This window comes from Lepidochelys olivacea (assembly GCF_965140295.1).
Source record: "Lepidochelys olivacea isolate rLepOli2 genome assembly, chromosome: 14".
Classification (NCBI taxonomy): Eukaryota; Metazoa; Chordata; order Testudines; family Cheloniidae; genus Lepidochelys; species Lepidochelys olivacea.
Window position 1 is genome coordinate 13,156,497 of NC_140424.1, and position 17,730 is coordinate 13,174,226.

At 42.3% G+C, this 17,730-nt stretch overlaps 1 protein-coding gene across 4 annotated transcripts in view; it reads right to left on the minus strand.

The window, feature by feature from the left end:
- Positions 1–16,508, minus strand: part of LUC7L3 (LUC7 like 3 pre-mRNA splicing factor) — a 42,764-nt gene extending 26,256 nt beyond the window's left edge. For 2 of the 4 annotated variants that reach the window (XM_084646540.1, XM_084646543.1), the window contains exon 1: positions 16,273–16,506. In XM_084646540.1, the coding sequence (XP_084502666.1) occupies positions 16,273–16,371 (99 nt within the window). In that variant the 5' untranslated portion in view covers positions 16,372–16,506. Of the gene's footprint in view, positions 1–16,272 lie in introns of all 4 variants that reach the window. The other 2 variants (XM_084646542.1, XM_084646541.1) reach the window with 2 other exon arrangements.
- Positions 16,509–17,730: the final 1,222 nt, after the last annotated feature.

The window sequence follows — 17,730 nt, forward strand, 5'->3', positions numbered from 1 at the left end:
ACCTACACCCTCCCCCCCCCCCAACATTCCACATGGCATCGGGGGGCATTAAGGACAACCACAACTTCATCTACAGCAACCGTGGCTTTCACAGGTCAGTGTATGTGCAGGTAAAATGTACATGAATGTTCTTTCTCCTCATTAAGTTCTGTTCCAGTAATATATTAGTTTATGTATCTGCTTTTAAAGTTGCACAGATTTTTTTTTGCATTGGTTTTGTTACTGAATAAAATTCTATTATCTGGAAAACAAGCAAGCTTTTAGTTCACAACATATGCCGCAGAGCGCCTAGCAGCTCTGAGCCCACTTACTTGTTACTGAACTGTGACAACCCACAGGATCAGTGACAGTGTAATAATCATAAATGTGCAACAAGCACAGGAAAATTAATAGGTGCACTGACAGTGGTACAGTCAGATGTACAAGCACCACACAATTTCTTACAGGCCCCAAAACAACACAGCAAAGTAGACCATAGTACATCAGAATGCATTACTGTGGCTCGCTGTTGAAGTGCTCTTTCAAAGCCTTCCTGAGCCACCTAGCACCTCACTGAGCTCTTCCAGTAATCCTTGTGTCTGGCTGATCAAACTCAGAAGACAGACACTCCACCTCTGCCCTTCACCCTGACAGCAACTTTCCCCCTTTGCTTCACGGATATTATGCAGGACACAGTAGGCAGCTATAGCCATTGGGATGTTTTTTCACTGAGATTCAATCTTTGTGAATAAACAACACTAGTGTCCCTTCCATCTACCAAAAGTGCATTCAATGTCATTCTGCACCTGCTGAGCTGATAGTGGAATCCTTCCTTGGTGCTGCCAAGGTGGCGGGTGTATGGCTTCATAAGACAGTGGGTGCAAGGGTAGGTTGGGTCACCCAGGATCCCTACTGACAGGGATCCCTACTGACAGGTAAACAACGACAATAGTAATCTGCTGGTTGGGAAAGGAAGTCCCTGGTTGTAGCTTTCTGAACAGTCTTTAAGTCCTTTAAGTCCTTTCCGTCTTTAAGTCCTGTGTTCTTAAAGACACAAGCATCCCTGACCAGCCAACATTGATGTTGGTGAAACATCCCCAGTGATCCACCAATGCTTGCATAACCACAGAAAGTAGGTTTCAGAGTAGCAGTCGTGTTAGTCTGTATCCGCAAAAAGAAAAGGAGGATTTGTGGCACCTTAGAGACTAATACATTTATTTGAGCATGAGCTTTTGTGAGCTACAGCTCACTTCACTGTAGCTCACAAAAGCTTATGTTCAAATAAATTTTTTAGTCTCTAAGGTGCCAAGAGGGGAGGAGGGATAGCTCAGTGGTTGGAGCATTGGCCTGCTAAGCCCAGGGTTGTGAGTTCAATCCTTGAGGGGGCCATCTAGGGAACTGGGGCAAAAATTGGGGATTGGTCCTGCTCTGAGCAGGGGGTTGGACTAGATGACCTCCTGAGGTCCCTTCCAACCCTGATATTCTATGATTCTATGAAATAAGTACTCCTTTTCTTTTCATAGAAAAGTAGCCCTTTCTGTTGATGTACTCTGCGGGGATAGGCATGCCATCTATTGCGACACCACACAGTTCAGAGACTCCATTACTGCCAATCCTTTCACTATGTCCTGCACATTGCTCAGAGTCACAGTCCTGCATAGCAGGAGACGACTAATGGCCCTGCACGCTTACATGACAACAACCCCCAGTGGATATTCCAACTCCAAAATGATTTCCCACTGACCAGTAGCAATCCAGCACTGCAATTTTCTACACTACAATCACCACTTGCTTTTCCACTATCAATGAAGCTCTCATTCTGGTGTCCCTGTCCTGGAGGGCTAGAGCAAACTTGGCATACAGATCCAGGAATGTGGTTTTCCATATGCAAAAGTTCTGCAGCCAATGCTAACCACCCCAAGCCTGCATTACTATAGAATCCCAACAGTCAGTGCTTGTTTCTCAAGCCCAGAGGCAGTGCTCTATATTGGCAGCTGCTCTGTGAACACCACCGACTTTGAATTGGTCCTTGCTATGTCCCACAGCTATCTGTCATCCAAAAAATAGTCATATTCCATACTGATTCAGTTCTTCTTATGGCTCTGCAAATACCAAAGGACCGTGTGTCCTATGCTTGCGATGCTTATGACAATAGTGCAGAGCTGTGCAGGTTCCATGCTTCCGTCAGAGATGGTGGACAGTGAGGAAGTCTGTGCAGGTCTGTGGGATTTTTTTTAAAAGGTGCAAAAATTATCGGACATAGATGACATGATGAGATAGAGACAGCTGCATGCTGGGAAGTTGACTCCCTGCTCCCACATACCCCGTGTGACGCATTTCTGTCCCACTGCCAAAACTTCCCAAAAGACAGTGCCAGTGGTGGGTCAAACATTGGGATACCTTTCCACGGTTCACCGCACTATGCAACGCCACATGGAATCCTAGTAAGCATGTACAGCACCAATGCAAGGAGCCAAGTGAGCATGCATACTAATGATATACTAACAGCGGCTTTATGCCAACATAACTTGTGTCGACCAAAGTCTGTAGTGTAGAAGTGGCTTATGTGTAAAGGATATATAGTTACAAATTAACATGTTTTCATGGTTACCAACCAACAAGAATCAACCTTTCTCTAGGGAAATAACTAAAAAGTACAACTGGAAAAAATATTTAAATCAAGATCTCCTTATTAATTTAAGGCACTTTGATCTAATCAACCCACCCTGACTCAAATCCAGCCTACTCCTTTGTGGTAAGTGGATTTTGAGCTGTGGTGGGGGACACTAATATTCAAAAAGTTACCTAGTTTATTATCCAGTTGTTTTTCCAGGCCTCATAGTAATGCCTTTAAAACCTTTATTTAAAGGTGACCTGCAATAAAAAAAGAAAGAAGAAAAAAAAGTGGCCTTTACACTTTTTAATATGGAAAAATTAAGGCTGCAAACATTTTTTCTACATCCTCTGACAACAAAAGGTGCTAAAAAAAGCTTGTGTTTTAGATTGGAAATTCAGCTCTTGACTAGGCTGGAAAGTTCTATCTTCTTGCTCCTTGTATAAACTTAAGATTCCTGAAAACCCCTCTTATATTCCATTTCTCCCAGCAAAGAAAGACCATTCTTGATATTTGTAACGTAAAAGACACAAACTTTCAGACTCTTTATACATCATAAAGCAGCAAACAAAAATATCAAGCTCACTCAAATCCTCCTACCCCCACAAAAAGCCCAAAGGTCACCTTAATTAGTTTTTCACTAGAGATTTTACCTCTATCAAAATGACTGCCAATTAACTTGAATTGTTAACACATTTTTAAAAGGCTAGTCTGGACACTCTCCAGATATTTGTTCCAACCTACAAAAATTGTAGTTTGCCTGAGGGGTTATCGTGGGTATTTACTAGGGAACACTAGAAAGTAGCCTTTACAATTTAATTACTTTGAATTAATTGGAAGTCAATTAATTAAAGGTTTCAGAGTAGCAGCCATGTTAGTCTGTAGTCGCAAAAAGAAAAGGAGTACTTGTGGCACCCTTAGAGACTAACAAGTTTATTTGAGCATAAGCTTTCGTGAGCTACAGCTCACCTCATTGGATTCGCATCCGATGAAGTGAGCTGTAGCTCACGAAAGCTTATGCTCAAATAAATCTGTTAGTCTCTAAGGTGCCACAAGTACTCCTTTTCTTTTTAATTAATTAAATGTAAATAACTAGTGTTGAGATACTACATACATACTACGATTCCCTGCAAAACACTAAAAGTAACACACTGGACCCTGTTTGCACCCCAAACGTTGTATTTTCACACTTCAAACTCAGTTTAATAGTTGATTTCTAAAATTCTCCCACTTATGTGGAAGACAGAGACTCGCCCATTCCTTTTTACAATTTTTGAAGTAATGAGAAAATACAATTCTTTCACTATAAAATGCATGTCTACTATGAACAGAGAGTCTAAAAGTGGCATGTTTTTCTCTCAGTGACGCTACAGCAAGTTTGCTCAGTAACAAATATGAAGACTTTTTATACACTAAATGGCAACCTCAACTTGGGATATTCAAATCAAACCTGACTGGACTTCTTTCTGGCTTATCCTTCATCACCAGTAAGATTTCTTATTGAAAATTAATTAACAAGTCTGTTAATATATGAGGCAGACAGCAATCTCTCTCAGTACTAGATGAGTGTTGGTTCTGTGGTAATAATAGTAGTAAAAAGTAGTTTATTTCACTAACAGGCCATTAAAAAAGCAGATTTGCTGAGTAAAATGCCATATTTCTAACCATAATCCTAATTAGTGACAAGAAGAATGTCTTTCTTTGAAGAGAAACAATCGATGGCAACATTAATCAAGCTCTTAACGATTTAAGCTGACTTCATCAAGAATAAATTAAATCTCAGATGTGGTTAGAAAAGGCTATTCTTTTGTAGCCATACTTAGGCCCTGATCCAAAACCCATTCTAGTCAGGCTTTAGATCTGGCCATAATTAGCAATGGGTGCTTTTTTGTAAGTGCAATATAAGGTGCAATGTGTTATGGGGAGACACTGGAGAAATACAGGTAAATAGTAAGTTGAGAGAGTAATTCATCCTTTTTTGCTTACAAGTAAAATTAGGTTACATAACTGCATTCAAAAACAAAACAATGTAAAACTTCAGAGCCTACAAGTCCACTCAGTCCTACTTCTTGTTCAGACTAAGACAAACAAGTTTGTTTACATTTACAGGAGATAATGCTGCCCTCTTCTTATTTACAATATCACCAGAAAGTGAGAACAGGCATTTGCATGGCACTTTTGTAGCCGGCATTGTAAGGTATTTACGTGCCAGATATGCTAAACATGCACATGCCCCTTTATGCTTCGGCCACCGTCCCAGAAGACATGCTTCCATGCTGATGATTGATGTGCGTTAAAAAAAAAAAAGCATTAATTAAATTTGTGACTGAACTCCTTGGGGGAGAATTGTATGTCCCCTGCTCTGTTTTACCTGCATTCTGCCATATATTTTATGTTATAGCAGTCTCAGATGATGACCCGCACATGTTGTTCATTTTAAGAACACTTTTACTGCAGATGTGACAAAAAGGAAAGAAGGTACCAATGTGAGATTTCTAAAGACAGCTACAGCACTCAACCCAAGGTTTAAGAATCTGAAGTGCCTTCCAAAATCTGAGAGGGACGAGGTGTGGAGCATGCTTTCAGAAGTCTTAAAAGAGCAACACTCCAACGCAGAAGCTACAGAACCTGAACTACCAAAAAAGAAAATCAATCTTCTGCTGGTGGCATCTGACTCAAACAATGAAAACGAACACGCATCAGTCTGCACTGCTTTGGATTATCATTGAACAGAACCCATCATCAGTATGGACACGTCCTCTGAAACAGCAGTTGAAGCAAGAAGGGACAAAGTATTTTTAGCGCATCTGGCATGTAAATATCTTGCAACCAGCTACAACAATGCAATGGGAACGCCTGTTCGTACTTTCAGGTAACATTGTAAAAAAGAAGTGGCAGCATTATCTCCTGCAAATGTAAACAAACTTGTCTGAGCAATTGGCTGAACAAGAAGTAGGACTGAGTGTACTTGTAGGCTCTAAAATTTGATTGTTTTATTTTTGAATGCAGTTTTTTGTACATAATTCTACGTTTGTAAATTCAACTTTCATGATAAAGAGATTGCACTACAGTACTTGTATTAGGTGAACTGAAAAATACTATTTCTTTGTTTTTTTACAGTGCAAATACTTGTAATAAAAAAATATAAAGTTTGCACTGCACACCTTGTATTCTGTGTTCAGTGCGATTAATTTCTGTAATCGCTTGACAGCCCTATATCTAACATGACATATCCTCCCACCTCAATTTGAGAGCTGGGAAAGGCTTAGCTCAGGTATCAAGGTTATTGTGATGCTACTAAACCAAATGTGGTTTTTTAGCAAAAACTGGGAAGTCAAAACCCAGTATTTTTGTATTTCCAATGTAAGAACAAACAACAGCACCCAAACAATACTGAAATGATTTTATATGTCATACAAAACCAATAAAGGGCACAAAGACTTTTATCCTTATCAAACAAGATGAGGAGGAAAGGGAAGTATGATTCTAAGGAGTAGGAATACATGTCAAGATTTTTTTAAAGTAACCTAAAACTCAATTCTATCACATATAAGACAAAGATGCTCTTTGAAAATAACTTTTCCAGCTTCCAGCACTGTGAATTCCTGGGGAAAGCTTAAAACAAATGTAACACACACACAGACTTACTCCAAGTCAATTATAGTACTGATGGGTGCCAAATTAGATGGCTTGATCCAGGAGGGTCAGTGTCTTGAAAAGCTGCATAGATAAAGTTGAGCAGGCTTCAGTACAATTAGATGCCACTGTGAAAGAGCAGGCATAACACCTAATCATGCTGGTATCATCTGTGATTTAAAACAAACAAACAAAAAAACAACACTACTGTTTCAAGCCCACATCTTACTGGACAAGGTGTGTAGCTATAACCTATGGGCAAATTTTTCCAAAGTGGGTGTTACAAAAGCTCAGCAGCTCAAAAATCAAGCCACGTACATATTAAGGGCCTAAATATGGATTTAGTTGCCTATCTTGAAGGACCAACATTTGAAAAATTTTAGCTTGTGCTCTGTGGGCTTCCTGGCAGGTAAAACCAAAACCAAGCCTTATCTCCTTTTAAAATACAGTATTACCAAAAATTCTTGGCTGTACCTGCGCCAAGGTTGGTACGGTCAAAATCTTATCTACCTTGCTTTGTAAGACCAGTTGTTGATGCAGTCCATGTAGTTGCTCTTACAGGAGTATTTCTGAAGTATTATTGAAGGGAAAAAAAAATAAAAATTGAAGATGAAGGTCAACTGTTTGTTGTGCTGCTTTCAAGTACCTAACCAACCAATGTATTGATATAACGAAAAGGGGGAAAGATTTATTAAAGAAAACTTCACTTCAAGATTCTAAGTACTATATTAGTTATGAACTTATGGAAAACTATGAATGATTCCTTGACAGCATTCCTTTTAAAAATGGCATGCTTGAGAAGCCCTATTTTTTCCCCACAGAAGGGCAAGCAGCCCGCTCTGGTAGTCATCCTCAGCTATATGTGGCTATATTTACATGTTCTGACTCCAGTAATAGCATGTGCTCCATGCTGTACAAAAAAGTTTTGTACACACACACAGAACAGCAGCTTACTTCTCTTCCCTAACTTGGGATAGTGAAGCAAAGAGCCATACCTCCCAACCTAGAAAGATTTCAAGAGTTGAAAATGTGACTTGCACTGTTAAAATCAGATGAGTGCTCCAAAGCAGGCAATTCTGATTGTTACACCATGTTATAAATTACCACTAGGGACTGGTATAGAAGAAAAAAAAATTACTACTTCTATTAGTATCAAGTAAATATTGAACTACATGGACTCTTTCAAGAAATGGTTTGAAGAACACTTGAGTGAAGAAAAATCATGCAGTATGCCTGAATCAAGGGGCAGGGGGGGATCTATTTACAGTCATCAGACAGCTAACTTCTCCCCCCCCCCATATTTATATTATAGTAGCCTCCTTATGAAAAATTTTCATATATTTAACCAATTGGTTCTTTATCTTTCCCCTACACAAAGCAAAACTGAGTGCAAGAAAAATTTTAGTTACGATAACAGGTACAAAATCTGGTCCTTGATTATCAGAGCTGACAGAGACAAGAAGCAGGTTCATGAACTTCTAACAGGGACACCAAACAAAACTCTTGGAACTATTACTTTGCTCTCCACTCAGAATTTCCCTTAAATCTTCAGCAACAGACTTTGCTATATGCACCTATGATGCTTATAACCACATAGCAAGAGATTACAGACTGTCTACTTCTCCTAACAAGTGCTTTTCTTTTTTCACGATATGCAACATCTAACCAGAATAAGAGATAATCAGAACTCTTAACTATGTTGGGCCCTTTTCCTGGAAAACTGAGGTATTAGCAATTATTTGTGGTTATGACACACTGTAGTAACAGTGTTTTAAACACAGCTGAGGAAATTTCTTCACTCCAAAAGTTATGCTACAGTGGTTTGCAAGCAATGTAAATAATTAGCACTTATTCAATTGTCTTGCAACTTTTTACTGTTACAACATGTGAACCTTCTCAAGTCCCCCAACAGAAAGGAAAAGGTCCAATATACTGCTGAATTCTCTCTCTCTTAAGTCTCACATTTGAATAGACTCTAGAATGGCAGAGTGCCACAAAGAAATACTTAACACTTTACGTCCAATTATCTCAAACCTGTTCAGAAATCTTAATCCTTGAACACCTCTATGCAGTAGGCAAGTATTACTCCCCATTTTACAGATGAGAAAACGGAGGCACAGAGAAGTACCTCACCCATGGCTCCCACAGCAATTCAAGGGCTTGCCTACACAGAGAAATTAAATTTACTGGCAGAACTATCCCAGTATAGCTCCCTGCATAGACATTTATTCCAGAATAAGAGTGTCCACATGGGGAGTTATACCACAAAAACTACAGCCGTACAATTATACTGGTATAGTTCTGCCAGTAAACTGTCCCATGCAGACAGGCCCTAAATGGAAGGGCTCAGAATAAAACCCAGTAACTTGAATGTCTGTACTGAAAACATTAGAAAAAATTCTCTCATATGAGGAAGTGCCATGGGGACCTTAATGTTCATGTATGTGAGAGGGAATTGTTTAAAAGAATCTTATAAAAAATAAAATCCTTATCAACCCTAGCAACATCAAAATTCTATAACTTGCAAAGAATTAAATACATCTCCCTTTGAGGAACAAAAAAAAAAAAAAAAAAAGATTAAAATCTGTGAAGGGTTCTAAGTGCATCAAATCTATTTAGATCCTAAAACATCCCTCGTTAGCCACTAAGAAGCAAAATAAATTTAATGTTTAAACAGCTAAGGCCTTTACCAAAACTAAACTAAGTTTTCAGTATAAAGAGAATTTATGGTTCAGCCATTTGAGAAGGCTTGCTCTCTCAGTCACTACTACCCACATTTATTTGGCCATGCCTGTCTCCATCCTGACCCCCCAAATAGCTACATTTTCCTTGAAGAACCCAAGAGCACCTCATTAGATGTGCAACATTTTATTCACACTTGAAAACCACAGGTTTGAGTATCATTGCTCTATAGCAGAGGTTCCCAAACATTTTTTTGCTGAGCAAGCCGTAGGAGCTTCATGCCCCATGTGTGCCCCCAGCTCAAGTGAGTGTGACAAGAACCTTACCAGGAAGCAGGTGGCCCTGGAAAGTGAGCCCACCCTAAAGACCTGGAGAACCAGGTTCTCTCAATTTCATTTCATTTTTTAACACAGGGCTCTACCTAACAGCAGTCAGATCCTTGCATGCCACTGATAACCTTGCTGTGCACCTCTACTCCAGAGTCATGTTTTGTAATCCAGTTCCATAGCCTCACCAGAGAGTACAAGTTACAAATAGAAGTGAGCTGTAGCTCACGAAAGCTTATGCTCTAATAAATTGGTTAGTCTCTAAGGTGCCACAAGTCCTCCTTTTCTTTTTGCGAATACAGACTAACACGGCTGTTACTCTGAAACCTGTCAAATATACTTTGTATTTTTGGTACCCTGCCTTCATGGGAGGATCTATAGAAATAAAAAATACATTCTGATTCAACGATTACGCAACGAACACCCAATTAGAACAGAAAGTAGGATTCTATTTAATGCTGACCAGGTTAAGATGAAAATACCTTAATATATTTAAGCTCTCATTGAGTTTCATCTTACATACAAAATAAAAAACTGATAGTCTTAAACCTAGAACTAACCTTATCTCCTGCTATTTTGAAATACACTATAGATGGCAACAGGAATCTCAAAGTTTTACATCAGTGTGCACTTTACTCTTGTCAAAGTTAAACAAAGTAAAAACCATAACTGTCTGACAAAAACAAAGAGGTGAAATCTGTCCTTGAAATGTTTGAAGATAAGCATGTTTTCCACTGGAGTTTCAAACCAAGATCCAATTACCACACACAATTCAGTTCTTACTACATTATTTCAAAATGGCTTGAACAAATTATAAAGACATAAAAATGAGTAACCTCATGAGAACTAAATTATCAGTGTTTAATGTTTTGTATTGTAATGTTTTCACTTTGTTCCCAAGTACTAAAACCCACACACTTTGCAATGTTTTCCAACTCCAGTGAAATCACACACATTTCAAAATGCTAACAGTAGCCTATGCTTCGGACATGGTTCTTTTCATCCTCCTCCTACCAAAAACCAAAGGACTCTTGGCAATTACAGGATAATGGTTCCAAACTTCTAGAAGACAAGAGTACACTATTATCTAATAACAGTTTGATTAGTTTTTCACTAAGCTGGCATGAGAGAGAACAATCAGCCTTCTAATGGGAGCCTTGCTTTAACCCTACCTGAACCATGCAGAGATGCTAGACCTACAGATTACTGAGATCCATTGTTATAAACGTACTCCTCTTGCACTACCTAATGCCTTTCATTTAGATGGAGTCCAAAGCTCTTTATTTATGTTTTTACAATCAGTGACATTCATAAACGCAAGAGAATTTGTATGCATTGTTAGGCTATGTCTATACAACGCAGCTTTTGGCGACACGACTGCGCTGCTACAGCCGTGCCACTAAAAGGCGCGCAGTGTAGCTGATGTTTGTTGGCAGGAGAGCGCTCTCCTGCCAACAAAAATCTCCCACCCCCCAATGAGCGGTGTTAGTGGTGTCAGCAGGAGCGCTCTCACCGTTGTTCATATTGGTGCTTGTCGTTAGCAAAACTTTTATCTTTCGGGGTGCGTGTGTGTGTTTTAACACCTCTAAACGACTTGGCAGTGTAGACAAAGCCTTAATGCCACACAGCTAAAATTTAAAAAACAAGAAACATGAAGTTTAAGGTTTCTACAGCAATATTAATGCTTTCATGTTGCGCAAGGAATATTAAATATCAGGGGGTAGCCGTGTTAGTCTATATCCACAAAAACAACAAGGATGCAGGAAGTGGTTTTTTACCCACGAAAGCTTATGCCCAAATAAATCTGTTAGTCTTTAAGGAATATTAAAGTTATTTCTTGATTTTTTTTTTAAATTTAAACTGTACAACGTTAGACCTGTATTAGCATAGAAAAACACAGTAAAGAACACCCTTGTATTCTAAAAGAAATAAGAGAAATTATATGGGTAGGCAGCTTCCCGGAGGCACAGCTATGTTTCTGATAAGTACAATTGACTGCGAAGCACACACTCCCTTAACTGCACTAACCTACATTTCAAGGAGTGTGCATTTAATAAAGACATTAGAGTGGTGCTTAAATGAATTGCACAAATGCTTCTATGAAAGCAGGAAGCAAGCAGATTTAATAATTTTATTAAGATGATGCTGAAGTAAAAAGAAAACAGTACAGAGTTTAAGCATAGAAGTTTCTGGTTATCAGGGAATAAGGTACAGATTATCAAGGGGTGCGAAACTTGGTTTAGGAAGGGGTGGTGTAAGGAATATATAATCTGCAATCTCCCCGATTGGGGGTAAAAGTTTAATGGGTCAAAGTATAGACATTGAGATATGGAAGTATATTGTCTATATAATGGCTATGTTCAGGTGTGGCATATATTGAGTGGATACGATGATGAGGATGGATTTCCCCTTATTTGGTGGGATTTAATGTTCAGTGAGTTTTACTAAACACATTCCCCACCAGACTGAAAGGGTTCAAACAGCAGTCTGTGAACTTCCCACTGGCCAGGGGAACGGTAGCAGACCACCCACTGCTCTCTAAACAATAAAGTTAAGTAGCAGCCTGAGGGCTGATCTCCAAGACCTTGTCTATATAGGCAAAAGACCTATGTTTTTCAATAGCATCAGTTTAACTCAAGTGAAAGTTCCCAAAGATCTTCTGTACTTTCCACAGTATGCATCCGATGAAGTGAGCTGTAGCTCACGAAAGCTTATGCTCAAATAAATTGGTTAGTCTCTAAGGTGCCACAAGTCCTCCTTTTCTTTTTGCGAATATAGACTAACACGGCTGTTACTCTGAAACCTTACTTGAATGAAAACACATACACTTCATCCCCTCAAAACATGTTTTTTACCTGCATAGATATGGTCCAATTCATCTATTTCAAAGTACCAGGATCTAGTACCACCAGTGCATTCTGAGCTCAAAACCACAGGGAAATTTTGAACTGAATGCCTGGCTGAATTACATGTTCAAATAAAATAAGAGTATTATGAAAAGCATGCATACTTCTTGAGTTGTGAATCCTTCCTGTAATACATACCTCTAGATGTAACATTTTGCACAAGTAATTTGTAAACGGATATAAACTTTTCTAAATCAACATTCCACACAAAGATGGACTACAAGCTATCAGGAACAGTATCCCCAATAATGTCACGGCAAACCTGGTGGCTGAACTTTGTGACTTTGTCCTCACCCATAACTATTTCACATTTGAGGACAATGTATACCTTCAAATCAGCGGCACTGCTATGGGTACCCACATGGCCCCACAGTATGCCAACATTTTTATGGCTGACTTAGAACAACGCTTCCTCATCTCTCGTCCCCTAATGTCCCTACTCTACTTGCGCTATATTGATGACATCTTCATCATCTGGACCCATGGAAAAGAAGCCCTTGAGGAATTCCACCATAATTTCAACAATTTCCATCCCACCATCAACCTCAGCCTGGACCAGTCCACACAAGAGATCCACTTCCTGGACACTACGGTGCTAATAAGTGATGGTCACATAAACACCACCCTATATCGGAAACCTACTGACCGCTATTCCTACCTACGTGCCTCCAGCTTTCACCCAGATAACACCACATGATCCATCGTCTACAGCCAACCTCTACGATACAACCACATTTGCTCCAACCCCTCAGACAGAGACAAACACCTACAAGATCTCTATCAAGCATTCTTACAACTACAATACCCACCCACTGAAGTGGGGGAGGGATAGCTCAGTGGTTTGAGCATTGGCCTGCTAAACCCAGGGTTGTGAGTTCAATCCTTGAGGGGGCCATTTGGGATCTGGGGCAACAATTGGGGATTGGTCCTGCTTTGAGCAGGAGTTGGACTAGATGACCTCCTGAGGTCCCTTCCAACCCTGGTATTCTATGATTCTATGAAGTGAAGAAATAAATTGACAGAGCCAGAAGAATACCCAGGAGTCACCTACTACAGGAAAGGCCCAACAAAGATAACAACAGAACGCTACTAGCCATCACCTTCAGCCCCCAACTAAAACCTCTCCAACGCATCATCAAGGATCTACAACCTATCCTGAAGGACGACCCACCACTCTCACAAATCTTGGGAGACAGGCCAGTCCTTGCCTACAGACAGCCCCCCAACCTGAAGCAAATACTCACCAGCAATCACACACCAGAACCACTAACCCAGGAACCTATTCTTGCAACAAAGCCCATTGCCAACTCTGTCCACATATCTATTCAGGGGACACCATCACAGGGCCTAATCACATCAGCCACGCTATCAGAGGCTCGTTCACCTGCACATCTACCGATGTCATATATGCCATCATGTGCCAGCAATGCCCCTCTGCCATGTACATTGGTCAAACTGGACACTCTCTACGTAAAAGAATAAATGGACAAAAATCAGACGTCAAGAATTATAACATTCATAAACCAGTCGGATAACACTTCAATCTCCCTGGTCACTCGATTACAGACCTAAAGGTTCCAATATTACAACAAAAAGACTTCAAAAACAGACTCCAAGGAGGGACTGCTGAATTGGAATTAATTTGCAAACTGGGTACAATTAACTTAGGCTTGAAAAGAGACTGGGAGTGGATGTGTCATTACACAAAGTAAAACTATTTCCCCATGTTTATTCCCCCCCCCCAGACGTTCCTGTTAACTGTTGGCAATGGCCCATCTTGATTATCACTACAAAAGATTTTCTCTCCCCCTCCCCCCCTGCTGGTAATAGCTCTACTCTGAAATTTGTCTATCAGGGTGTCAGTGTTGTGATCAATCCATTAAATCCTAACCTACAAAAAATGGAAAAACCCGATCTTAAGCAAAGTTTGGAGCTCAAAATGGGAGAAGTATCAGAGACTCCATGAAATCCACTATGAACTTTGCTACTGATTTTATGGGGAAGGAGCTGATACAGTTGACTGTGATGGGTGACAGTAAAAACTCTTAAGGTAGATACCACTGAGTAAAACAAAAAAGCATCTGGGAGGGAAAAAAATTTCCTGTACTAAACTGCTCAGAAGAGGAGTTAACATGTCAGAGCCACATATAAAGGAAATATGAAAGTATATTGCTAAATAGTAACAATATTGTAAATGAAAAATCCAGAAGTTCCAAGACAAATTTGATTTGTGAAAATAAAACTCTCACATCAGCAAAATCTTCATTTCCAAAGGATCTCAAGTTCTTCATTATCCTCTGTTCTTTAGGTAGTTAGCATGTCCTCTATACCAGGGGTAGGCAACCTATAGCAACCGGGGGCTCTGCTGCTGACCTGGGGTACCAGCTGCAGGACACAGGTCCTGGCCACCGGTCCGGGGGCTCTGCTACTGGCCTGGGGTCCTGGCTGCTGGTCTGGGGCTCTGCAGCTGCCCACAGCTGTGGCCCACTGGCCCCAGCCTGGGGCAGTGAGGGGTACAGCTCAGCACTCCCACATTAAAAACTGTTCCAGCACCACTGTACTGGGATTTTTAAAGTCCTGCTTACATCACTATCACGCCACGTGGAAGAGTGCACTGCATCTGAAGTTGAGATTAGAATGTACATGCAAGAACTGGAATCAGAATTTTCTGACAGATTTCAAGATTTCCAGTGATTTGGCCCAATGCTTTCTTTTCTAATTAAACTTGAAAAGTTCAACGAAAGCTACTTGGATTTGTCTGTATTTCAGTGGATAGGTGTTGAAGATTTCGAAATGCAGCTCATTCATTAAAAAAGCTCAGAATTGTGGGCATCAAAGTTTGGAGATCTGCAGAGTGCACTTGAAGCTACCGAGACAGATCATGGGCCTCTATTCTGACCTGCTGGACATCCCTGTCGGTGAAATTTAACTGTTTGAAAAAAATTGTGATTGCAATGCTCTCAGCATTTGGTTCCACATACCTGTGTGAACAGATATTTTCACACATGAACTTTGTCTTCTGTCCCTCTCGGAGCCAGTTAACAACTGATCACCCAGAAGCCTGTGTGCAGCTTAAAGTATCCAAATACATGCCAGACATCAGAAAACTCAGCAAGGAAAAGCAAGGGCAAGGATCACACTAAACTGATAAGACCTACATTTTGATTTAATTTTAAATGAAGCTTCTTAAACATTTTAAAAACCTTATTTACTGTACATACAACAATAGTTTAGTTATATATTATAGACTTATAGAAAGAGACCTTATAAAAACATTAAAATGTATTACTGGCATGCAAAACCTTAAATTAGAGTGAATAAATGAAGACTGGGCACACCACTTCTGAAAGGTTGCTGACCCCTGCTCTATACTATTCATCTCCCACCCCAGCACAACCAAACTGCAGTAAGACCTACCCAGAGACTTCCTCCTCCTCAAACTCAGGAACGACCCCTTAAAAAACCCCTCCACATGCCATGCACACACAGGCTTTAAGAAACTTTTCCTTCCATCCGATGCAAAAGAACTCTCTCCCGCATAAAGAGCTAAACACAGACCCTCCCACCTTCCTTCCTCCCCTCGGACTCCCGCCATAAGCAGACCCCCGCCGCCCCAAACCCTACGACCGACTCATTTTTTTTAACTAGTTATTTCTTTACCGGCACAAATCGCCTCACACAGTTAGCAGAAATCCCTCCTGCACTAAGTTCCGAGCAGAGTCACGAGAGAGCACCCCCCCCCCAATCCTGGTGTGAGCAGACCCGCCCCTTTCCAACACTCCTCAGTCAGGCTACTACGGATCCCCTCCCTCCTCCCACGCGAGTCCTCATAAGGACTAGGGCCCCCATCCAAGCCTAGCCAGGCCCACCGCATTTTCCTTCCCTACCTCCCGCCTGTTCCTCATCCCCCAGGGCCATGAAGGGCCCCAGCCCGATGCAGAACCTTGGCCCCAGCCTACTCCTCCCAGCCAGAGCCCCGCAGAAAGCCCCCCGCCTAGCTCCCTCGTCTCTGCGGCCACAGTCCCCTCCCCGGGCCGGCGGGGCCCCTTCGGTCCTCCGCGGCGCGTGTGGGTGATTACGACAAAACCAGGCCTTGAGGGCCGGGAGGAGGCGGCTCCGTTTCACTCACGCTCTCGTGGTCCCACCGCACGTTGCTGCGCTTCTCATCCGGGGCCAGATTCCTGTCCCGGCCCATGAGCTCGTCGAGGAGCTGGGCGGCCGATATCATCGTGTCCTGATACCCGAGTGGCCCCTTGCCAAGCGCCGCCGCCTTCGCCCCCCCCGCTCCTTCCCCGACCGACCGCGCGCTCGCGCTGCCGCCGGAGTGACAGAGACAAAATGGCGGCGGCGGCGGCGCTCCTAGCTCTTCCCACAATGCAACGCGCGCCCGCCGCGGTCTCGCTAACCGCCCCTGGGGCCTGTCAGGGCTTGGGCCTCTCAGTCACATAGGCCTTATCCCCGGCCTTGCTCGCTGGCGGGCGGTGCTGTCTTTGTGGCGAGGGTCTCGCTGAGCTGTCTCTCTCCCATGCACCCCGATGCGGAGGGTGGCAGTAAATGTGCTCAGAGCCCCCTCCGCGTGCAGAGAGCCCTTCACATTGCAGTGCCTCTCTCTGAGACAGGCCACCGCGTCGGCCGTCCATCCTGCTATGGAAAGACACCTCCTCCGCCATGCAGGCCAGGGCTTCGCGGTGCCCTCCAACAGCGAGATCGGCGCAGAGATTATCATAGAATCATAGAATATCAGGGCTGGAAGAGACCTCAGGAGGTCATCTAGTCCAACCCCCTGCTCAAAGCAGGACCAATCCCCAATTTTTGCCCCAGGTCCCTAAACGGCCCCCTCAAGGATTGAACTCAGAGCCCTGGGTTTAGCAGGCCAATGCTCAAACCACTGTGCTATCCCTCCGCCCACAAAACGGTCCCTTCAAGGATTGAACTCACAACCCTGGGTTTAGCAGGCCAATGCTCAAACCACTTGTATGGAATCTTGGTGGAACTAGTCAATGCCAAGCCTACATCCCCCAGCTGGGAGCGGCTTACCTCAGGTAGCTGCATGGAGGTACCACTGACTGTGCCTTGTCTCCACTCTGGTCTGGTCTACGCTAGGAACTTACATCGGCACAGCTACGTCACTCAGGGGTGTGAAAATCCACACCAGAGAGATGCAGCTGTACCGACCTAACCCCTGGGTAGACAGCGCTAGGTTGACCTAGCTACCACCTCTCGGGTCTGGTCTACACTAGACTTACATCAGCATAACTACATCACTCAGGGGTGTGAAAAATCCAAACCCCGAGCGACATAGTTATACTGACCTAACCCCAGGTTTAGACAGTGCTATGTCGGCGGAGAGCTTGTCCCATCAACATAGCTGTCGCCTCTCAGGGAGATGGATTACTACACTGACAGGAGAGCTCTCTCCCGTCGGCATAGAGTGTCTTCATTAAAGTCCTACAGTGGCACAGTTGTGCCTATGCAGCATTGTAAGTGTAGACCTGCTCTCAGGGCGGTGAATTACCTATGCTGATGGGAGAAACCGTCCCGTTGGCGTAGGTAGGGTCTGTACTTAAGCACTCGAGCAGTGGTGCAG